At 45.3% G+C, this 25,779-nt stretch overlaps 1 protein-coding gene across 2 annotated transcripts in view; it reads left to right on the top strand.

Moving 5' to 3' along the window:
- The window catches only part of LOC147665774 (ER membrane protein complex subunit 4-like), a 162,898-nt gene that overhangs the window by 121,327 nt on the left and 15,792 nt on the right, over positions 1-25,779 (top strand). For both annotated transcript variants that reach the window (XM_086949491.1, XM_086949492.1), the window contains exons 4-5: positions 1,711-1,864; positions 2,916-3,076. In XM_086949491.1, the coding sequence (XP_086805617.1) occupies positions 1,711-1,864; positions 2,916-3,076 (315 nt within the window). The remainder of the gene's footprint in view (positions 1-1,710; positions 1,865-2,915; positions 3,077-25,779) is intronic.

The following is a 25,779-nucleotide window of genomic DNA, read 5'->3' as shown; positions in this document are numbered from 1 at the left end:
TAGTATTATTTTGATTAATTTGAGCTAGAAACAACATTTTCTGTTGAAAACTGCTAATTATATGATGAAGTGTCTTAAATAAAAAATTAAGAGATAAATGCTGTGAAGACTGAAACACGTGATCCACTGTCTCTGCCCACTAATCTATTCATGAAAGATTCACAAAACCTAAACATTCTGATTCAAATCCGTGTCCGTTAGTTGCACCTTTTACAGAACAGTTTAGCAGTCTCTCCGTTCTACAGAGAATGTTTTTAAAAGCACATTTTTTTTCCTAAATCGTCACTTTGTTAACTGCATGATTAAACATTGTTCTTTTTACTGTAGAAAATCAAATGGTGTCATCCAGTGTTTATATCCCTATATTTAGTAACCATTTATTTTATGGAAAAGTAAATTTTTTTTAAGTCAACCACCCTAAAATAAACATAGAATATGAAAAATACATAACGGGTAACATGTATAATATGGTCCTTTGTTGCATTTCGGTTTTCGGTGTGTTCTGGTGGCATTTACCAGATAAAGGTGTACAGATAGATCTAAGAGGTCGGGGATAAGAGGCTTAAAGGTTAATAAATATTTAAAATATAATATTTAAAATAAAGTACAATGAGCAAGGTTATTATATTGAAAAATAGAGACTAAAGCACTAAAGTAAGAGATATGTAAAAAAGACAAAAAAACATTTAGTTACAAAATATGGACTATCTAAAACATGATGATATAATGGTAAATACTTATCTGGATGCTATTGTAGTACTTGGTATAGTCTGTCGATATATATGATGGCAAAATTAATGATGTGACACACCTGAAACAGTCATTGCAGGCCAATATTGTACCCTTGTTTTAAACATTACATCTCTTTTGCAAAAGAAGAAAAAAAATCCTGTGTTTTTAAGACGGGTTGGTGCTTGGTCCTGCCTGCCCCCGGGATGGATTACTCAGTTTACCATAATCTGGGAAAGAATATACAATAATGGCTTCTTCACCATATAGGTATCCAACATGAAGGGCTCGCAGATGCTATGTGGGATCCAGATAGCAGATCTCCCAAAAGAGATACCTGCAAAGCTTTTGTGTCTCTAGCGAGTAGGACCCCCTTGCCCATCCAATCCTTCTTCCTTACCTCTCTCCCCCCCCCCCCCCCCCGCCCCCACCTTTTCCTTTGTCCTTTTAAAGCTAAACTACTTTTTGCTGTTGGAGAAGGTGATGCCTGGCTGGACTGATAATGCAGTCTCCTGTCGTATGGCTGTGACATCTCCCCCAGTTAAAGAGACAACTGAGCTCTCTCAGTACCCACGCTGTTGCAAGTTCAATAGGGGCGCCGGTAGTGATGAGTTACAGAAATCACAATGTTCCTGCAGAATGGACTGTGATTGCAATTGGGTAACCCTCCTTGTTTCTCAAGGGGAAGGTTAACAGCAGGATTTGGATTGTCTTTAAGGGGTTGATGAACTTACCGTGCTTCATACACTATCTATCGTGAGTATTTTGTTTGTTTACAGACCTCCAGTTGGCCTTGCGGGCTAAAGCCGGCTATCGAGGAGGCAAAGAGTAAACTTTTTGTCCACATCCGTTTTTGCGCACAGTTTAGTGGTTGTGGTCAATTCCCTAGGCTAGAAATCCTATGGCCTGCTTTAATATGGCCCAGCTGAGGTCTGGTGAAAGGAGGGTGTGCCTGGGATAACGTCTCTGTCTTTTTTCTAGCGCTGCTGGGACATCGCCCTGGGGCCCCTGAAACAGATCCCCATGAACCTATTCATCATGTACATGGCAGGCAACACCATCTCCATCTTCCCCATCATGATGGTCTGCATGATGGCCTGGAGGCCGATCCAAGCGCTCATGGCTGTGTCGGCAAGTGAGTATCCCGGCCTCTTTCTGTTTGAGTGATACAGCCCTGCAGAGTGCCGAAAACAGAGCCCTTCAACTTAACCTGTGGTAGCCAATGCTATGCTAGTGTTAGAACACGCACAGCTCTGCCAGTGCATCTGATTCCTGACATGTCCCATCATTTACTGCTCTCTTCTTGTGACATCCAGGCTGCTCTGCTGATCCACTGTACTGCTAACCTCCATCCCTCGGCTACTCCTGTACAGAGGTCTACACTCCATTGCCAAGGCACATCAACCCTGATCTACAGGTCTCCACGGTATATCAGAACTGGATCCCACACAGAGCTTGGCTGATGCACTTTAGCGCCAATGCACAGCACTCCGTTGGCAATGAAGCAAGAGGAGGCACAGCGCCAGTGGCTGTTTAAAGTATCCCAGCCATGCAGCACTCTGTGCTATTACAGCCCTTAGCTATCACAGTACCCATCTATACTGACTGCAGCCCCTCCTCCTACTCCGTTCTTTGGCTCCGACAACTCCCCTTTGTCCTCTTCTATAGCAATTCTTCCTGCTCCGTTTCTTGGCTTTGTCTGCACCTCTTTCCATCTCTTCTGCACTTTCTGCTATTCCGTTCCAGGACCCTGACAATGCTTCTCCATACTTCCTGCAGGACCACCAGCTATTCCAGCCCTGAGCTGTGACAGCCATTCCTGCTACTCTGGTTCAGGGCTCTGACAGTACCACTCAATGCCGTACTGTCCCTCGGTTTTATCCAGTTCTGGGCTCTGCTGCTACCCCTCTGTCCTTCTTTGCAGTACGTTTCCTATTTCGTTCTGAACTCTGACAGTATCCACCTGTCCTGCCCTACAGAGCCTCATACTAGCACAGTGCAGGGCTGTGAGAGTACCCGATCTTGCTCTCCAGTGCCTCCTTCTGTTCGTCCGTCCTTGATCTGTCCAGCCTTTCAGTAGTTGATCTTATTCCAATATTGGGTACATCTGGTTTAATCCAAGGCCATGACATTGTCTCTCTAGTTTCTCATTTTAGAGTTCGTTAACTCAGTTTCTCTTTTTCCAGCCTTCAAGATGCTGGAGAGTTCGAACCAGAAGTTCCTGCAGGGCCTGGTGTATCTTATTGGAAATCTCCTGGGACTGGCACTGGCTGTGTATAAGTGTCAGTCCATGGGACTGCTGCCAACACACGCCTCTGACTGGCTAGCCTTCATTGAGCCCCCTGAGGTAAGTAGGATGAGCCTCATGCTGCTATCTCTTCCCTTGTTTCTTAAACACCTGGTCTTCCATCCCCTGATCAGTGGTCACTGGCAACCTGAAGGATCTGTCTGCGTGACAGAAATGTAAGAAACCCAAAGGAGCCTCGACAGTGACGGCTCATTCCTGTTACAGAGAGTGCTGCCGGGCCATCTGTTATCTGTGCGGTCTCCTGGTAGTGGAATTCAGACAGGAATTCTCATATTGGCTTCTGTAAAATGTGCTCTAAACGTGCTAGAGCAATCTGCCTAGAAAAGAGTCTCAGATCTTCCTAGCCCGAACTGGCACAGATCCCAGAAGTTGGAAACCTAGTTAGAGGTCTTGTAAGAAAGGTTGGGAAACAGCACCCTAGCTGTTCTATACTGTTGTTACTGCTGTGAAATTCGCGAATAATTCACCTATCCGTTAAATGTGTTCAAATGTTCCTGCCTGGTAAGCTCTGATAAAATCAGCATTTTTTAATATAGCTCTATGCTTCCAGTTTGATGCTAAATGTGTAAATAGCTAACAAAAATACATACATTAGTCTAAGTCCGTTGCAAACATAATTACAGCCAAACAGTCAAAGTGATATAGTCCAAATATTTATATAAATTACACCCTCAGCAGTTAGGGGAGGATGGAAAGATGTTTGATCCATGTGGTCAGTGCTGCCTTACATAGGAGATCTGACGGCTGCAGGCATGCAGATGAGTTCAGTCATCTGTTTTGTGAGCCAGTGGCGTTGTTTACATATGGCACGTGATACATAGTGCGGCAGAAAGTTTTATAACACTTTCCATGTAATGACTCAAAATATACGACATTCCTTATCAGATGAGCTTGCGCACTTCTGTAACCTTCCACAGGAAGGTTAAAAAAGAGGAACAGTTTGAGGAAGATAGTCTGGCTGCATCTTTGCACCCTTACCAACATTCTGTGAACAAAAACACAAATGATTTTTGCCATTTCTAAATTCGTTTAAAGAAGGAAAACACTAGCTTAGTGAATAGATAGATACCTGAGACATGTACATGTGCTTCATAGCTGTCAAGTGGCCCTATGTCAAGCGTGCACCTTCAGCAAGCGCTTTTTTTAAGCCAACAGCATTTCGCATTCAGGAAGTAGTAATTTTGGCTTTAAAGTATAAAGAAGAATATTAGACGGTCCAGCTTGCAAAGTGTTATAAGCTGAAAATAAACTAGCTGAGCAATCTATTTTCAAATGACTTGGAATGACCTGGCAGTTACACCAAGCAGGCACTTAGGACAGGTAGAAGAAATAACCTTGGGCACACATTCCAGCATATGAATACGAAATACAAGGGTACAGCTACATTCTGCTGGTTCCCTCAGTTGTGGGAGATAGCAGGGATTGGAATTTAATAAATATCTGTTTGTCAAATGGACAACATGGTTTAGACATCTGCCTGTCCCATTTCGTGAGGTGACGAGCTATGGCAGCATTCCTATTATATCAGAGTGCTTCTAATAGTTCCTCTGACTATGCCAGGGCTCATATTACGTCACAGGTTGGATTCTAGCAAGGCTCCGATTATACTACCTTTCTGATTATACAGGCCACCGAACATACCAGTGACCTATTTGTGTTAAAATTTGAATATTCACAGACTTGCAGTATAGGCCAGTGTTTTGATAATGGTAGGGTCTAAATATGCCAGCATTTTCATTAAGTGGGAATTCTAATTACAGCTGAGATCTGTTTATACCATTGTTTGAATTGAACTTATTCACTCTTACTTTAGTTCTGGGGAACCGTCTTGTAAATTGCTCTTGCAAATTTACTAAGAAGCATGTACTCATTTTCACAAAATGTTACTGTAAGTAAACCCAGATCATACTGATGGTCCACCGCCTTGGATGCCAGCTGAGGATCAAAGAGTCCACCTGCAGTCTGTCCTTCTCTACACACTGAAGACAATGAAGTCAATCCACTCAGGGGCCCCCACGGACCCCTGCCCCCACCACATCTTCAACAGAGCCGCCAACACCATCGCACCCATGCTCCGCCAAATCATCAACCGCTCCCTGGCGACCGCCTCGTTCCCCGACGACTGGAAACACGCCGAGGTCAACCCCCTCCTAAAGAAATCCTCAGCGGACCCCACCGACCTCAAAAACTACAGACCCATCTCCCTGCTCCCGTTCCCAGCGAAAGTCATCGAGAAAGCCATCAACAGCCAACTCGCCACATTCATTGAAGAACACAACATCCTCGACTCCTCCCAATCCGGCTTCAGAAAAAACCACAGTACGGAAACCGCCCTCCTTGCCGCAACAGACGACATCCGCACCTTACTGGACAAAGGAGAAACAGTAGCCCTCATCCTCCTCGACCTATCAGCGGCGTTCGACACAGTCTCCCACCGCACCCTAATACGCAGACTCTACGATGCAGGAATCCAGGACAAGGCCCTCGACTGGATCTGCTCCTTCCTCTCCGGCAGGACGCAGCGGGCTCGGACCCCACACCGATCACTTGCGGAGTCCCCCAGGGCTCCTCCCTCAGCCCGACGCTCTTCAACGTCTACATGGCTCCACTTGCCCCCATCGTCAGGACCTACGGACTCAACATCGTGTCATATGCAGACGACACCCAGCTCATCCTCTCCCTATCCAACGAGCCCAACACCGCCAGACGCAACTTTCGAGAAGGCATGGAAGCCGTCGCCAAATGGATGAAAAACAGCTGCCTTCAACTAAACACCAACAAAACAGAAGTACTCATCATGGGCCCAAACCCGGACGCCTGGAGCGACACCTGGTGGCCCACCGCCCTCGGAAACCCGCCAACCCCCACAGACCACGCACGCAACCTGGGAATCATCCTGGACTCCGAGCTCAAAATGGACCGCCAGATCAACTCTGTCTCATCTTCCTGCTTCCACACCCTCCGCCTCCTTCGTAAGACCTTCAAATGGATCCCCCTCGAACACCGAAAGACAGTCACTCACGCCCTGGTCACCAGCAGACTCGACTACGGCAACGCACTCTACGCCGGAATAAACAAAAACCTCATCCGCAAGCTACAGAACATCCAGAACGCCGCCGCAAGACTGGTCCTCAACCTGCCAAAACACTGCCACATCTCCCAGCACCTGCGCACACTCCACTGGCTCCCCGTCAAGGCGAGAATCACCTTTAAGATGCTCACCCACGCACACAAGGCCCTCCACGGCACCGGACCAGCATACCTGAACAGCCAACTCAAATTCCACGCACCCCAAAGGACCCTACGATCAGCCCAGCTTTCCTACGCCGTGGTCCCCCGCACCAGAAAGACCAGATCGGGAGGCCGCTCCTTCTCCTTCCTCGCGGCCAAAGCATGGAACGCCCTTCCGCTCCACCTCAGGCAGACAACAGCGCTCCCCATCTTCGCAAGAAACCTCAAAACCTGGCTCTTTGACAGACCCCCCCCTCCTTGATGGAATGGAACCTGCACCCCTCCACCCCCCCACCCCTAGCGCCTTGAGACCCTTACGGGTGAGTAGTCGCGCTTTAACAAACTCCTGATTGATTGATTGACATTGTATAATTCTTGATCCTATCACGGTAACTCACTGTGCCTCAGTTCTCCTGTTTGCCATAACTAAGCGCAAACCAAGTGCTGTATCAATGACCGGGCATTTGCATTACACACATTAGTTAACTCTGCAAGGTTGTGTCCCACTCAAAATATTATGGGCCCAATTCTCAAAGCTATTGATGCATGCAAGTTTGGCTTCCATGAGTAAAAGTTGTTTTGATCTCATAAGAGGTTTTTCACATGAGCAAATGTGCAAATGTTTGCTAGGAGTATGCCTGGAAATTTGCAGCTGTGGCATATTGCCATTTCTATTTCTGAAAACTCATGTGAATTCTTGAAAGTTATAAATCTGCATTAACGCAAGGTCTCAGGGTTGAGTCATGTAGTGTGTTGTGATTTTCTGTAGAAATCGGGCCATTAAAGTATCTTTTTTTATGGATTGACCGTAATGCTTTTTTTTTACAAATTCTCCATCAAACGTTTTATTTAATGCTTTAGAGAAATGGTAGTAAAATTCGCCCTTAAAAATCCCTCAATAGTTTAACAAAATGGTTTCTAAACCTTTGTTGACTTTTTTTCAAGTTACAAATATTTTGTAGTACATTATATTTTGTCAAATTGCGCAATAATTTCTGCAAACCGGGCTACAACTTTTGTCCATATTGTTTTCAAGTGGCACATATGTTCGTGGCATATTTTATTTTAAAAGCAAATAATGAAAATTTTCCTCACTTTTGTGAAGAAAAGTTTTGTTTCCATTAACAGATAGATGCAAGGACTATGCTTTTTTTTTTTTTTACAATGTTTATTGGATAGAATTAAAAATGTAAAAGTATATGCACAATTTTTATAACCACAGGGTCATGTGTTTTCTGTACAGTAATTGATCCTGAAATAGCAACAGACGACCATGAACAGGCTAAAGCAACTCAATTTACCATTAGTGCTTGTTCTACCCCTCTTGTGCCCTGCCAATCCAACCAATGCACCTCAGTTACTTTATTACTACACGTAACTCCAGAACTTATCTGCCTCGTTTCCAACTTTCCATAATTTAGATGCTAAATTTAAACGTGGGCCATTAAACGCAGCCAGGAAACTAAAATGCGTTACTCTCTGCACCACTTTAAGTAGGTACGGTCACCAAAGCTCCAAAAATCTACACCACACCTCCATAAATTAAGGTGAACTGTCATTTAATTTGTATATTAAATATTGAAAGTTTACCAGTTTATGCATTTCTTCCAGCCAGTTATCATATATGTAAAGAACTCGGGACTTCCAGAGATGTATGATGCTCATTTCTAGTCACAGATATGCCCATAGCTGTCCAAATCAATTGTCACGGGTGGAAAATCCAACATGTCGTGCAGAATTGTGATCCTTCATTCAGTGATATTTGTATGTCACTTACATATTTTCTCTCGCTAGTTCCTATCCCACCTTCGTTTTATCTTTGAACATTCTTATAGTATGTGCACAATATCGCCTTCCTTTTTCATTTTTTTTCCGTATGTTATTTGAAAGCCTTTCAGTGCCACCTCTGTGGAATTTTGTAGTAAGAGAATTTCAGCCAAGCCTCTCTTAGCAGTTTATCATGATCAGTCATGAACTCTGACCAGTCTACATCGAATTGGGACTCCAGTATACCCGAGGAAATCCCTTCTTCTTCTTGGTTTATTTTTAACAACAGATAAAACAAACCATGAAATAATTAACCATACTATATTTTCCTTAACCAGTTGGGAAAACTGGTAGTTTTTAACAAACAATACTATTGTGTTACGTCCATGTAGAGCCTTCTTCACATCCTCAACTCGCTTCTTTCTTCGTGCAGCATCCACCTTACCAGCGAAATCCTCAAAATGTGTTTGTGCTTGACTCCTACACAATAATAACAACTCTTGAAATTAAAGTCCACTTAGAATGTAACAATAAAATACCAGAAAAGCATCTTAAAAAGCAGTAAGAAAATCATTAATTAACACCTTACTGTTGGAAATGGCCCTTTTTGCAGGGTTATCCCCAAACTTTTTGCTTTCTTCCTCCCTTGTTTTTCCTGACCTGTGGTTGTTGGCTATAGGACTCTGGGCCCTTTACCACTGCTGATCAGTACTAAAGTGAATATACTCCCCCTGTAAATTGGTATTGTGGTTGGTTGTCCAGGATTTGGCATATTTGTTTTGGTTATCCAGGATTGGCATATTTGTTTTACTAGTAGGTCCCTAGTAAAGTCCACTGAGTGTGCCAGTGAAGTACTGGGTTTTTCGGAATCCAGCAGTGCCAGGGAACACACCCAAAGACTTTGAGTTCCCCTGTTTCAGACTACAGAAACACAGAGTCTTCTTGGTGAAGTCAATGATCTTATTTATTGGCTGCAGCCAGTAACAGGTATCCTAGAAGTACAACACGGTGTATGTTCTCAGGAGACTGCTCAATCTTACAAAGCCAACCTTCTCTTCTTATACAAAATATTATGCTTTAGGCAAACATTCCTTATTTTACAGTTGACCATTCACATATTTTCATTACAAAGGAAAAGCAGAGTCATGATGACAAGCCCATATTTCAGTTTGTTCAACCCATAATCAATTATCCGGCAAGGCCCAGTATTTCCATCAGATATCGACGGACCCTCAATAAAAACGGGAACCTCCTCATCGTAAAGCAAGTCATAAAGAAAGAAACAGAGACAGGTGTGTGTGAGATTAGGCAAGGTTCGTGTGCGATGAAAGGTTTATGACATGATGCGCTTCGATGCTAATCTCATTCGGCCACTGGGAAAGGAACTGGCCGAACGGGTTTGGCTTCAGGCAATGGACTCAGCTCGCCCAGGTCACAGAGGAGTAAACAAAGGTATACGTGTCCTTCTGACTCGATTTCGCTTTAATTATTGAGCCTAGGTGAGGGCAATCACAAAATGGCTGCTGTTCACAAAATGGAACCCGAGGGTTCAGGACGGAAACTCTGATTTCAGGGTGACTTCGTCACTCGAATGTGACGGAAATGCTCGTACATAATATCCCAATCATTACCGGTCTTCCGATACCAAAATCGTCATAATACGACGATGTTTATAACACGGGTCCAAAATCTTCAGTACCACAGACCATCCTTTTGCCTTTCCGTAGGCAATAACCTATACTCACCCTAATCTGAGTCCAGGTCTATATTCATAAAGTCATTGAGATGTTGCTGTAGCATCATCCTATCACTTAGCTCATTTCTTGATACAGGTTTCCTTACACAAAATGTAGCACAGAGGCCACATATTGCAGGAGCACACTGGACACACTGACAGAACAGGAAAAGAATGGCTAAGATCATCCCAATGACCATCAGAATCTTCCATCCCCAGGCAGATATCAGTTCCCAGAACCACCCCATCAACGACCAATCTCCTTTCTCCATGTGGATATATTCAGAGATTTTATGCAATTTGGAAATGGCCTGGTAAACTGTCGGAGCGTTATCGGGGATGAAAATACAACAACTTGATTGGATCACTTTACATACCCCACCTCGGTCTGCAAGTATGACGTCTAACGTGACCCTATTCTGAAGAGTCATAAGGCGATCCGACTGGAGCTCAGCCGTCAAATTACTAAGGGCACCGGCAGTTTCAATCACAGTAGACCATGTATAGGCTCTATCATGGCAGATAAAATAGGTACCCTTAGCTGCTAGAAACGGAGGGGAAGTCTGAGACGCAAAAACGTATGTTTCAGTGCAGATACTTTTCCCTAACTGAGCTCTGGGATTCTTGCCATTTCCTTGCAGACATAGGTGACCCTGATGGGGTACGATCCAAATCGAGGAGGATCTCTTTACTCTCTGGTTCTCACTCAGAGTAACTCCATATTTTGTTACATTCCATCTATCGTAAGCTCGCAACTCATCTCTAGGAATCATTCTATACGAGTCAATTGTTCTGCTCATATTTGTGATTCCTACTACTAATGCCTTGTTACTCAAGTTACTTCTTGTGGAACGTGGAGGATATGGTTCGATGGCATATATGAACATCGTCTGAAACGCCCACAAAGAAACATTGTAGCTAAATGGCAAGACCAAGTATGGGATACCCTTATCTGTTGTATGTGGCATAAGACTACACACCCAACAATTAGTCGTATTCACTACTAATTGGTGTTGGTGTAAAAGCTGGATGAAGGAGTTATTGATAAACTCTAATCTTCTAGTAGACTCGTGCTCAGGCAGAGGATGAAAAGAATGCGAAAAACCAGTAGGAGGAGGTATGGGCTGTGTAGTGGGTGCAAAGGTCACTTGAAAAGAGAATAAAACATATCCTATTAAAAACATCATTACACTAAACAACATAAAAATGCATAATATCAAAAATCTCTTCTTTGTCATCAATGTACGCATTCTGGCTTTAAAGTTCAATTGTTTGGCAGGTCTCTCTATCTTGAAAAACTCCATCCTCTCTAAATTGCTGCCCGCGGCGGTAGGGTGTTCTATGCTTAAAGAATGCTTCTGTTAGTCCAGGGCAACTCCCTTAGACCAACCAGAACTGTCGACCTAACGTCTTCAGCTGCACTCCAAAGACTTTAATCAACCGCGACCCTAGCAGCGGAACCCGGATGGCGGTTCGAAAAACAAAAATAAGCAAGTTCCTCAGACGAGAGAGCTGCACATTCAAAAATAAGGAAAAAAATACATTTTTATTTGTCCATAGTTCTCGGTCTCAAAATTATAGCGGCTTCTTCCAGATACTGTCTGGTTCTGAAATAAAAGTTCAGGCTCTGTAGTGTTCAATCGAATTGATGGTGGCACAGCTTCATGCAAGATATTGTCGCTTTCTTGTTCAGAAATTGTTCCTTTTACACGTGCATCGCTAAAAGGCAGAAGACGAGGCACAGTCTCAGTTTCAGAGTCAGCGATACCCTCCTGGACCCTATGGTCATACGGAAGAGGCAGTGGGACCCTCTTACAATGTACGCTGTGGATCCAATGCTTTTTCCCTTCTACTCGAACAGCTGATCTCGTTGAGAGAAGGACAAGGTGAGGTCCGGTCCAACGGGGCTGGTCATTCTTTGTCCGCTGGAAGTTCCGGTCAGCACCCACGATCCTGGATCGATAGGATGTCCTGGAGCGTCAGAGACCGAAGGTAGGGTATCGTGAACCTGTTGGTGTAAAACACGCAATTTAGCCGTCAATTCATACAGATAATCAAGCAGTACAGGGTGTTCGAGTTCACTATATTTTCTCGGCCTTGGCACTCCCCATATGTTGGCCGGACGGCCAAACACAATTTTATAGGGACTAAGTCCCACTCTCGAGTGAACAGTCATTCTTGTTGATAGGAGTGCTAAAGGCAGAGCGTCAGGCCATTTAAGACCAGAACTCGCTTGGATCTTGGCCAACTTCAATTTTAACATGCCATTATAGCACTCTACTAGTCCAGCTGATTGGGGGTGATTTGCAGCGTGGAACTTATGTTGAATGCCTAGGCCCTCACATACTTTCTTCATCACTTGACCCACAAATTCACTCCCATTATCACTCCAGACCATCCTCGGCATTCCAAATCTAGGGAAGAATTCCTTTGACAAGGGCTTTAGCTGTAGATAAGGCAGTATTGTCTCTTAAGGGTTATGCTTCTACCCATCTTGAAAAGGCGCAAACAACAACGAGTACGTATTTTAAATTGTTGCACCTTTCCATGTGGATGAAATCTAGCTGCAAAACCTCGAACGGATACGTTGGAGGAGCAAAATGACCAGCTGGAGTTGGAGTTCCCCTACCAGGATTGAATTTCAGACACACCATACAATTCTTCACCAAGTTCTCTGCGCACTTTGGAATTCCCGCATTCTGCCAAACCGGAGCCAACTGCTTACAAATCCCTTTCACACTAATATGTGCCATTCCATGAGCCATTGTCACCACTGCAAGCACATATGCATCGGGTAACAATATCTCTGATGCTCTGACAAATCAATCCAACAACCATTCGAATCCAATCTACCCTTACTTTCTCTCCATTCATTCAACTCTTTCTCTGTAGCTTCAGCTTGAATGGTCTTCACACTCTCAATTGTATCTTCACACATTCCAACGTCACCAATCCATCTTGCAGGGCCTGCAACATACATTCGGCTCATCATATTTCTCGCAGTTTCTTTCGCAACTTCATCCGCAAACGCATTTCCGCGACCAACATCATCCGTAACCTTTTTATGGGCACTACATTTCACAATCGCTACTTGCAACGGCAGGGTAAGAGATTCAAGAAGTTCATTCACTAAATGTCCATGCTGGATCTTTGTCCCATGCGAAGTCAGGAACCCACGTTCACGCCACAAACGTCCAAAGCTATGAGCCAGTCAGTATATATATTCACTCGTTTTCCTTTCGACAACACGCACGCTCTCGTAATTGCAATCAATTCTGCTGCTTGTGCTGAATTATGTGGGATACGTTCAGTTTCAACAATCGTATACAAAGTCGTAACAGCATATGCCGCAGTCGTATCACCATTCGGCAACTTAAAGCACGAACCATCAACCCACAAAGTACCATCACATTCAGGAAGAGGAGTGTCCCTAAGATCTACTCTCCCTCTCGTCTCTTCTTCAGTTCTCAGAAAACAGTCATGCTGTTCTTCGCTATCTGTCTCTGCCGTAATTGGCAACAACGTGGCTGGATTCAACGTGTTGCATCGTTTAATGTGCACATGACTCGCTAACAACGTCAGCTCATAACCTGACAACCGAGCACTAGTTAAATGATGTGTCTTCGTACGGTTCAACAAGGTATCCACTGCATGTGGAACCATGACAACTAACGTGTTATCCATAACCAAACCAGCAGACTGTCGAATTGAAACAGCCGCTGCCGCCGTAGCTCTCAAGCAGCTCGGCAACGCTCTAGCTACAGGGTCTAAAGTCGACGAAAAATACGCACATGGACGTTGCTTATCGCCAAACTGCTGAGTCAAAACTGACAATGCACATCCTTCTTTCTCGTGAACGTACAATGTACCCAACACAGGAGCCGAACACAATGCATTGCGTAATTCAGAAAAGCTTTTCCGACATTCATCAGTCCAAGGAATAGTATTTGGAGTATCCTTAACAGTGAGAGCTATCAAAGGCTTCGCTAACAAGGAAAAATTAGGGATCCACTGTCTACAGTACGACGTAATACCCAAAAACTCACGTACTTCTCTCTGTGTCGTAGGCACACTCATTTTCGCAATAGCTTGAATTCTTTCTGGGGTCAGTTTCCTTCCCTCCTTCAATAAGAGGTGACCTAAGTAGGTTACTTCTTGTCGACAAAATTGCAACTTGGAGAGAGAAACTTTATGATGACAATCCGCAAATGACGTAGTAACGACAAAGTGGCTTCCCTACAAATCTCCTCAGTATCAGCGGCAACTTGCAAATCATCAACGTATTGAATTATGGCTGCACCATCGGGTAATATCAACAGATCAAGTTGTGTCTTCAAGGCTTCACTATAGATCGATGGACTCTCACAATAGCCTTGAGGAGCGCGTTTAAAGCGAAAACTGCGACCTCCTAAAGAGAATCCAAAAATGTCCCTACTCTCCATGGCAATCGGGATGCTGAAGAAAGCATTCTTCAAGTCAACCACCGAAAACCAGGTGGCAGTAGCCGGAATCAAAGTCAATAAAGCTGTAATGTCAGGCACAACTGGAAATTGTGGAACAACGATCTTGTTCACTTCGCGAAGATCGATGACAAACCTATACACAGGAGGCTGTGAAGAATCAGTTCTCTTCAAGACAGGCAGAACAGGGCTATTGCACACATTACCTCTCGTTTCCTCAATGACACTCTTTTCAATCAGATCATAAATAATCGCTTAAAGTGCACGCTCACCATCACTCAAGATGTGATATTGTGGAATGCGCGGTAACTTAGCATTCGCTTTCAAAGTCACGACGTATGGGGGAATGTCCAATAGACCCACATCATTCGGACCAGTAGCCCACAATGAATCTGGTAAGAGAGACAATTCAGATGGAAGACTATCTTTTGACACGTACATCGGAGAAATCACACTCTTACCCAAAGTAAGATGTACTCCTGTTGGAGAACAATACAATGTTGTATACAATCTTTTCAACAAATCCAATCCCAACAAATTCTCATTACAACCTGTAGTCAAAATGAGGGGTGCTTCAAACGTACGAGGACCAACCGAAAGAGACAACGGAGCAGAAATCGGATTCGTAACGGGGGCGCCAGAAAAACCTACAGAGACGTTATCTAAGCCAGACAAAGGTGCGACAGGGAGTTTAGAATGCATAATAGAACTCTTTGTAGCACCAGGATCCAACAGAAAAGGCTCTGACACACCTGATGCAATCACTTCAACATAAGGTCCACTCTGATCTACTGGAACTGAAACAACTCCCTCTCTTTGTCCATGGCTGTCCTAACAATCATTACCATTAGCTTTGTCACCTTCAACATAGTAATCATCCACGTAGTACTGTGCTGTCCTACCAGTCTAACTCTGCTGCTGATCAAAACTATTCATCGAGTTCTGCGGAGGCAAAGAACGTACATTCTGTCCACGACCTCTACCTCTAGGCACTTGTTTAGCACCTCTACCTCTCACACCAGAAGCACCATTCGTGCGTTGTAACAGAACCGGACAACTATTCTTGTAGTGACCCTCTACTTTGCAATACGCACACTGATTAGGCCCATACGGAAAACGCTATTGAGAAGACTCGTTTCCTTGCGAGTTCCTCGAATACTGCTGAGATTGCTGATAATCGCGCTGACTATTAGCACGGGGTGGATAAGCTTGTTGCAGAAGAACTTTAGTCTTCAATTCCTTAGTCTTCTTAGCCACTTTCTCTAACTCATCTTTGGGCCTATTTTCATAGTACTGAGTGTAGCTAAAATCTGCGCTGACGTGAAAACAGCCCAAGCACTTTCAGAATCCTTCAACTTATTGTACAATTCAGGAAGCAAATTATGCACAAATTTATCAACGAACAATCTCTGGCCACCTTCCGTAGCCATATCCTGACCACTATGATCGACAAAGGTCTCTTCGAACCTCGTGAAAAAGTCAGACACCGTTTCATCTTTCTTCTGCTTACATGCAGACAACTTGTCCCAATTGACACGCAATTCGGGCATTAAGGTCTTCATATACGTAATAATTTTATCAGGGAGTTCAGTGATCAAATCCTCAGGCTTAGCACCGCCTACTTGTCTATTGTCAGCGTCTCTAGGATTAACCCATGTCTCACCTAATTCATCTGCATGATCTGTATGACGAATCTTACTCCAGATAGGTTGTGGAACCACATTACCAAACAACATATTGATGTCTGCCAAATTCATAATACACAAACTCACAGTCTGAGTCAACTCTTTATAATACCCTGCTGGATTTTTGCATGGATCAGGCAAAGACTGCTTAATAGCTAAAACTTCAGCACGTTTCCATGGAACATGTACCCAGACACGCTGAAAATGAGCCGGTACAGGTGGCGGAACATTACCTGGACCAGCAGCCACTGCTTCTTTCCACACTGGGGGAACTTCTCTCATCGGATATTGTCGTGCCTTTCTTCCAATCGAAGAATCAGGCCCAAACAATTTTTGAGAAGGGGACTCACTCCTAAATGATAACAACGTTGCTACCGCTTTCTCAACATCAGATGGACTCACAATCGTTCCCTTCGCAAATTCGGAACGTATGCTATACAACTTGTCAGGAGCTTGTCCTACTTCCTCATCCCATTTCTCAACAAGAAAAGCACACATCGTATCGAAAACGTACTGTTGCTTCGGTGCTTCCCATTGAAGGAAAACATGCATAACACCCTCAAGATCATATCGCGTATCGTACATAATCCATTTACGCGCCATGTGATCCAAAATCGTACGCTCATCCATATTCGGCAACTGACTACGTGACTGTCTACGCTCAGTAACAGGGGACATACCCAACTGTCCCAACAAAGGAGAAAAGAAACCAGTCACTGCAGTAGTCATTCGTTGTCTAGCAGAAGGAGAAGGTGAAAGAATAAGAGAAGACGAAACAGTAGCAGAAGAATTCAAAGTCAGAATGGAGGGAACATCAAGAACAGGCATAGAAGTAGCAGACGAAGAAAAAGGCAAAGGTGGCGGCCCCTGAGGAGGCTGCGCCAAAGGAGTAGCAACCAACAGAAAAGGAGCTGGCTGTGGTGGAATCACAGGAGGCACAACAACTGGGGGTTGTGCAATAACAACTGGTGGCGGTGGTGCCGTAGCACTCTGTGCATAAGGGGGTGGCGAACTCAAGAGATGTGACATTAAAGGATCTTTCTCAAAATCTTTCCTTTCTTCCAATTCTTTACGTGGCAAAACTGGGTAGCATCTATCTACCGCTAACTTCTTCACCCTAAGCATCTGTTCGCTTTCCTGCTCTTCCTCATTATCCCTAAATGCAACAGCAGCTTGTACCATTGACATTCCTCGTTCTCGCTTGTTTTTCTTCGCTAATTTCATTTCTCTCTGTTTGGCTTCTTTGCACCATATGCGAAAAGAGTCAAACATTGCTGGCCGGGCTTTCTTCTTAAAAAGTTTAACCTCCAGATTATCCAAAACCTCAGTGTGGAAACTACCATATTGAGGCCATTTTAAAACACCATCTTTCCTGGTGTATCGGATCCATACTTCATTATATGCGATAGGGCCTACGCCATGCTTCACATAAAGTTCATAGGTTGGAGTTCCAATCGGAGGAACCGGGCACGAGTCCTCTAATCGGGAATCCTTATTACAACTAAGACAAAACAAATTTCCAAGTCTGCTAAAACCAGGCATCTTCGCTCTCTAGTCTAGCTTCAAACTTCAAAGGATTATCGAATACGATAGTCTCGTGAATACACGAGTCCCTCAGCTTTGGGACTTGCAAGTTCCAAATCTAAGCAATCCTTAAGGGACACCAAAAACTAAGAACCAAACTAAGGACTAGGAGACGCTCCACTTATACTTAACTGAGTTATCGAAGATCAATGACGTCACCAGAAGACTAGTCTATCGTTTCGCTCTACCGATCATCAAGGGTCCAAAACAGGGCGATAGTCAGGGCAGCAGTCCTTCGTAGCCATCGGGAAGCGGGGAACCTCGCAGCAAAGACTTTCGGACCACGTCGACATACAGGGGTCGATGAAGTGGCTGGCCTTCCTCCAGAATTTTCACACGAAGCTCCTCACGAACCTCTGGCTTGGACCGGTACCGCTGAAATCGCCCCACATTGGGCGCCAACTGAAGTACTGGGTTTTTCGGAACCCAGCGGTGCCAGGGAACACACCCAAAGACTTTGAGTTCCCCTGTTTCAGACTACAGAAACACAGAGTCTTCTTGGTGAAGTCAAGGATTGTATTTATTGGCTGCAGCCAGTAACAGGTATCCTAGAAGTACAACACGGTGTATGTTCTCAGGAGACTGCTCAATCTTACAAAGCCAACCTTCTCTTCCTATACAAAATATTATGCTTTAGGCAAACATTCCTTATTTTACAGTTGACCATTCACATATTTTCATTACAAAGGAAAAGCAGAGTCATGATGACAAGCCCATATTTCAGTTTGTTCAACCCATAATCAATTATCCGGCAAGGCCCAGTATTTCCATCAGATATCGACGGACCCTCAATAAAAACGGGAAACTCCTCATCGTAAAGTAAGTCATAAAGAAAGAAACAGAGACAGGTGTGTGTGAGAGATTAGGCAAGGTTCGTGATGAAAGGTTTATGACATGATGCGCTTCGATGCTAATCTCATTCGGCCACTGGGAAAGGAACTGGATTGAACAGGTTTGGCTTCAGGCAATGGACTCAGCTCGCCCAGGTCACAGAGGAGTCAACGAAGGTATACGTGTCCTTCTGACTCGATTTCGCTTTAATCATTGAGCCTAGGTGAGGGCAATCAGAAAATGGCTGCCGTTCACAAAATGGAACCCGAGGGTTCAGGACGGAAACTCTGATTTCAGGGTGACTTCGTCACTCAAATGTGACGGAAATGCTTGTACATAATATCCCAATCATTACCAGTCTGCCGATACCAAAATCGTCATAATACGACGATGTTTATAACACGGGTCCAAAATCTTCAGTGGTAATTTAAATGTTACTAGTGGGCCAGCAGCACTGATTGTGCCACCCACATTAGTAGCCCTAAAATGGTGTCTGAGGCCTGCCACTGCAGTGCCTGTGGTCTGTTGCTAACTGCCATGTTGTCCTGGCCAGTGTACACACTAGCCAGGCCTGACCCTACACTTTTCTTACACAATGGACATCCTTATGGCAGGCCCAAGGTACCCCCCTGGGCAGGGTGCAGTGTATGTGAAAGGTAGGACATGTCCTAGTGTGGGTAACATGTTCTGATAGTGAAATATTGCCAATTTCGTTTTTCATAATTGAAAGGCCATCTTGCCTATAGGATAGAATGGGGAATGCTGTGTCCCCTGTGCACCTGCATATCTCCCCATAGGAGCAAAATGGGAAGCTGAAGTCTGGTATCTCTGAACTCCGAGTTTGATAACTCATCCTTTAGGAAAGATGTTTTTTAAATTCCGTGTTTGAAAATAGCACTTTTAGAAAGTGCCTATTTTCCTGTTCAACCTTTCTGTGTGACTCTGCCTGTTTGTGTATTAACTGTCTGGTTTGTGAGTGACAGGGGCTGGGGGTCTCTCCAGGGGACTGGGTGAGTCCGCACCAGGCTGAATAGACCAATCTGCATGTAGAGTGGTGGGGAGGAGTAGCACCTGGGTCTGAATAGGGCTGTGCCTGCCTCCCACAATACTGTCTCCACCTCTTGTGGTGCGTGCGTCTGATGGCCCTGGCCCACAATCACAAAGGAAGAAGGCATGCCCTGGCAAAGGGTACCTAGAACTGGTTTGGACTGGATCCTGGACTCCTCACACATGTAAGAACAAAGACTTTTGGGGTATAAAAGTAAGAGCTGAATCCCCAGTAAAATCAGACTACTTTTTGCCAATAAGAGGAACCCCTGCCAAAGAAGATCAGCTGAAGTAACTGGAAAGGAAGACTGCCCTTGCTATGTGTTGTGGGGCTGACCTACAATTTGCTGTTACTGCTAAGGAAGGGGACAGGGGACATTACTGTGCCCCCCCCCCCCCCACCTGCTTGAAGGAAGGATTTTGCTGTGTGCTGTGTCCAGGAATAAGTGTCTCCAAGGGCCAAGAAGAGCTGACCTCCTGTTAAAACTCAGGAACACAAAAGTTTACCCAAGACTCTACTATCAAGAAGGATTCTCCACCAAAGAAGATCAGCTGAAGAAACTGTGGAAAAAGGACTGCCCTTGCTGTGTGATCTGGGGCTGACTTGCAGTTTGCTGTGACTCATAAGGAAGAGAACTGAAGAACTTTGCTGTGTTCCCCACCTGACTACAGAAAGGATGTTGTTGTGTGCTGTGTCCTACCTATCTCCAAGGGCCTGAGAAGAGCTGGCCTCCGGTTGGGAACGCAGAGATAACAAGGTTCCCAAAACGATCTTTAATAACAATCTGAGTAAGTGCTTTGGCGAACAGCCGGTCCCTGTTGCCGTTTGGTGCCTCGGTGTGCAGTCGACATACAAAGAAAACTGCCTGTGACAGGAAACACGCACTGAGGGCCAGTATCTTTTCACCACCGACTCCGATCATCAAGCGTGCTGTTTTTCCCCTTTTTAGCCTTCACTGCCGCACCTTGAGCTGAGCGCCCGAGGCCGGGTTCACTGAGGAAAAAGGAGCCGCTAGACCGGTTCACCCCTGCTGGCCCAGAGTCCGCTAACGTCATTGCCATGCCGCTCTAAGATTGGTCTCAGCCTTCAGGGATTCCCGCCTCTTCATTACTGTGCTGCGCTGATATTGGTCTCAGCCTTCAGAGATACCCGCCTCGTCATTGCCGTGCCGCACTGCTATTGGTCCCAGCCTCGAGGGCTTCCCCACGCTTGTTCCAGGAAGCCGAGCTAGCCGGGGGCCGGAGAGCATCATAAAGAAAGAACATGCCTCGCTGCAGAAACTCGCTGAACCACACAGACTACCCAACCCCGTGTCTGCCAGGCTAATAGCTCCGATCCCAGAGCGGAGCTTGCGCCCAACGCAGCCGCGTTAGGCTCTCTAGCTCAGCACTAGTTACTTACGCAGCAGAGACCACGGTAACAGGCAGCGTCCTGCTTACCTTGGAGTAAGGGGCTGTGGGGGCCATATTAAAGATCAGAATCCTGTTGTTGGTACAGAGGGCAGCATTTCAAATACCAGCTGCGTTAACAGAACACCCGTGTCTCCTTTAAAAACTGAACTGCTGAGTACCCACTTTTGGGACTAAAACAAAGACACCTTTCTATAGGTTGAGGAATTTAGGTCTGTGCATTTTTGGATGTTTTTTATCTGACCTAAGCTATATAAAGATATTTACATTTTTTTTTTTACAACCTGTGTGGTGTACACTTGTGGTGTTTCACTGTGTTACTGTGTGTGTTAGTGCAAATACTTTACACATTGCCTTGGGGATAAGCCTGTATGCTTGTGCCAAGCTACCAAGGGAGTGAGCAGGGGTTATCAACAGTGTGTACCCCCTTACCCTGACTAGAAGTAAGGGTCCCTATTTGGACGAAGGTACTTGCCTATGCCAACTAGAGACCCCCAGATCTAACACTTACTTACTCTTAACAAACTTCATGGGTGGTTATGCAGCAGGCGACATTTTTTTCAAGATTTTGGTTGATGCGATAACACCTCGCCACTATTTCCTTAATAGAATTGTAACTTTCCTTCAAAGGAGCTAGGCATTGTTTTATTCTATGTCTGGATCAGAGGGGAGGATTATGCTAGTTAAAAGCTTATTCACCACTAAAGAGGCTATTTCACCCACAGCTTAAAATATAACCTTTTAAAGAATGACCAGTCATTTGCATTCATTATATTTACCAGGCATATCTCTAGACAGAACATATTAGAACCCATAATACCTGGCCAAGTGTGCCACAACTGAAACATTGTGTATTACGCAACTTACTCACTGTGAGAAGTTGGCCTAGTATATGCTGTCCACTAATTAAAGTGGGCACCTTGCACCAGTCCAAACGACCCTTATTGATGATTAGGTCAAAGGCAACCTTGACAGAAAGCTGTCCTAGTGGTAGCTGTGGAGAGAAGCTTTCAGGCTAAGTCTCGAAATAATGTAAAGCTGCTTGTTTTACCAGATTAGGACCGCCTGAATAACCAAATCAAAGGAGAACCACACAAGAGGTATATAAAATATATGTATTTATTACTAAACACTCTCTACTAACCTCTTTATGAGATTAGAGCACAAAGCACACAATATTAAATCACTCGAACAACCGTAAATAGCACAATACACAGTGGGCCCCAGGGGAAGACCAAACCATATACTAAGAAAGTGGTATAACAGCAACGACTTAACTAGACACAGTACCTAGTGCACGTAGAACCGCTGGGACCCCAAGGAACCACCCAAGTAGTGACACAGGGAACCCATGGAGGACGAGTGCAGTGTGAGAACACATACGCGAGCTCCGTACAACTCTGAGGGAAAGTCGTAGTTGGAAAATTAGAGATCACGGACACTTCTGAGAGGACTTTAAGCAAACCGTGTGGAACATAGAAGGTTTTAAGTCCAGCACCCTTGTGAGTACCGGAGTACCCGTGTTACCTATCCCAGGGGAGCCGGGTGCATAGGTGTTAAGTGATGTCGGAAACCTTTGTCGTTTTCAATGGCGTGACTCAAAGAAGTGCTGCTGCCGGGAAGATGAAAAGTTTCGGGAGGAATCCAAGCCTGGATCCGAGGTGAGAAGAACCTGAAAGCAGAGGGGACAGAGTCTGGGCCACTTCAGGGTGACCAGGGGCTCGGTAGACGAATGCCCACCGATGTTGGGTGCTTCAGGTGAGATGACGGGGAGGTTGACTCTGCAGCCACGGGGACCAGGAGACGTCCACGGTGACCAACGTCCGGAGGTGAGCTATCCCATGAAGGATGTCGAGTGCTGAGGGGTCAGTGTCCGGATTGAACACCAACAAGCCTTGGCAAATGCAACCCACGTGGACAGAGGAAAGCGGGTCCGATGTGGACCAGCAAGGTCCAGGAGACTCTCCAAACTATGGGGAGTCAGGGCACGTCTGGAGCAACCAGGGAAACCCAATAGCAATCAAAGTTACCTTCACAGGGACCCACAGGCCAACGGACCAGGGATCGCGAAGGGACCTCGAGCAGAATCCAGCCCACGGAAAACTCGTGGAGTGTGGGCCAGAAATCTTCAGTGCAATTACTACTCGGGTCAGGTCTACAAGTAGCCCAAAGCACAGCCTCAGGGATTGCCAAAAAGCATATGCTGCTGCAAAAGTCCTGTTCTTTATACCCAAGAAAGGGGTGGGACAAACTCTGGGGACCTATCTATGGGAGGATCAGGATACCCATGTCCTTTGTCCAGTTTCTCACCAGAGCAGGAGCCAATGGCTCCTGCAACTGATTTGAACTGGACTATGCACAGGGACACCAAATGTGCCCCCAGTGCAGACTTCAAACACTCTCAGAGGGCACCCACCCAGCCCCAAAACACTAAATCATGTCTGGGAGGTGGTCACACCTCCCTGTGACAGAAAGCCTATTGTCAAGCCTTCTCCTGCTCGAGTTTGACTCAGTAGCAGGAGGGCAGACTCATGTCTGTGGCTGGCAGCATCCATTTCGTGATGGCCAGGTCGAGAAAGCTGGTACCCGGTGTACCAGTGTCGCATATGACCCTTTTGGAGGGTGGACTCATACCTCCCCGCCAGTTACTGGCTGGAGGTATGATTCCAAGGTGTTTGACACCAAACACAACATGTATCCAAGCAGCCGTTTTAAAGTTAGCATTTACCGCAAGGGTATAATGCAATTAAATATATATTGTTGGCTGCATCACAAACAACCCCGGAAAACAGCTTCCGAAGGGTGCAGAGTACCTCTGCTCATGCATGGGCACCGTCTCACAATAAACCCAACACTCTGCCATCAGGATTGATAAGGCCTGCCATAGGGGTGACTGATAGGTTTATATGTGCAGTGATTTAGGATAGCTATAGTGAACCTATATCTAAGTAAGGGGTGCATGCACCACCTTACATAGGTTTATATGTGCAGTGATTTAGGATAGATAAAGTGAACCTATATCTAAGTAAGGGGTGCATGCACCACCTTACACAGGCTGCAGTAGCAGACCTGTGGTGTCCGTTTGAATGGTCTCTCAGGGTGGCACAACACATGCTGCAGTTCCTGGGAGGCCTCTGGGGTACCCATGCTCTGGGTACATAGTATACCATATACTAGGTACTGATAAGGGTACCCCAGAGTCCAATCCTGAGTGTACCTAAAGTACATGCAATCAATTAGAGGAGGAAGCAGCTAGGCTGGGATCCTGGATAGCAGGATCCCAGCCAGTCTATGTCGAAAGCAGTTAAACATCAGCAAAAAGTGGGGGTAACTAGCAGATCATACTCTCCTACACTCACTGTACTATGGTCCATGAAGGAACTACAGAAAAGGGTTTCCTGAGTGAGGTCAAGAACTGACTGACACTAGGGGAAAAAGGTTTCTTTGTCAGGCTGTTAAATTATTTGATACATTTAACCATGCAAGGCTTGGAGTCTCTAAAGGCTGCATATGATACCACCTTAGTGTTGGTTTTTGTCCATTTGTTGATCGTGAAGGTAACTCCATCGAGGGTGAACATCCAACCGGAGATGTTCAGGGTTCCTCACATCTGATACCCATGTGCAAGACATTAATTATAATACTGGTCTATTTCCCCGATTGTTCTTTTCTGGTCAGGAATTTGTTCTTATAGTAAAACAGCAGTAAATCCAACACCCTATTTGCATCCCAATACAGAGTATCGGGGATCCAAAGGATTAAAGAGGCAGATGCCTCTCAGTAACTTGGTACCATTGTGTGCTCACCTATAGGTACTCAATCACCAGCACCTGCCCTACTGAATGGAAAGCGTGTACTAACCTGTAAGCTTGACCTTTCATGGCCCAATCTGACAAAAAAAATTAAGACCTGGACAACCTCAGACCGCTCTAGAATCTATGATTAGGTCTGGGGTCAACCTCAAGATTGCTTTTTCTTTCCACTCTACCATATAATTCAGTATAGTTAAGCCACCATTGAATTTCTTCTCTGGTGTCATCGGCTAGGGGATTCTAATGGTTACTTCTAACCACAGATTTACACCGTATGCATTTCCCCAGCCACTAGACTGAATCAGGAAAACTTTAAAGCAATGCTCCTGCGTGCTAGCAGATGACACCGTGAGACTCCTCTCTTCTTCTCTCATCAAAGAGATTGTTCTCTCCCCCCCAAAAAAAAGAAACACTCCAGTGTACAATGGACGTCTATTCCAAAAACAACAGGAGTTAAGCTTTGTGAGGACTGTTGCAAAACAATGTCTGACAGATCCCCACAAGGTGTGCCTCTGATGCTTAGGTTCTTCGCATGTGATGTAGGAACCCAGCTGAACCCTAACGCCATCCAAGAGCGTGAGGCAAAGCTCTATGTGGCCAAACACCAGAAGGCTCTGCGCCGATCCTGCTCTAGATCGAAGTCAAAAGCAAAAACCCATTCCTGTTCCCAAAGTAGTTTCTGGGGCAGTCCTCCTCCTGGTCAAAATCTTCAGGTATATCGAAGAAGCCCAAGTGGGACTCGGCTCCTGTCCACCATTCTCATTTTCCAGAGAAGGGTCGAGGCTGTCGGCGTGCCTCCAGGTACGGCTCCCGTTCCACAGAGGAGCCAGTTCCGTCCCTTGTCCTGATGCACCACAAGTTCCCAGGTCAATCGGTGAAGTTGCAGCAGCTAGAGGCCTTTCCAGAGGCATCTTTGGCACTGTTCCAGCTCTCTCTTGCGCACCATCGGGCCCCAACGATGCGCAGCAATTCCTACTCCGGTTACCAAAGGCAGGTTTGCCCTCGCCATTGTGTTGGACCCTAGAACCCTATTAGGATTCTATGCTAGTTAAAAATCTGTGCCGGTTCCTTGACCGTTGATGCTGGCGGACGACACACAAACCATTATGGTGTTCGACTCCCAGCCGGCGTCCTCACACCCTCAACCAAGGCCATATCAAGCTCTTGATGTGCTGCAGCC

This window comes from Lissotriton vulgaris, unplaced genomic scaffold, assembly GCF_964263255.1.
Source record: "Lissotriton vulgaris unplaced genomic scaffold, aLisVul1.2 SCAFFOLD_622, whole genome shotgun sequence".
NCBI lineage: Eukaryota > Metazoa > Chordata > Amphibia > Caudata > Salamandridae > Lissotriton > Lissotriton vulgaris.
This window is presented reverse-complemented; position numbering and strand designations above follow the sequence as displayed.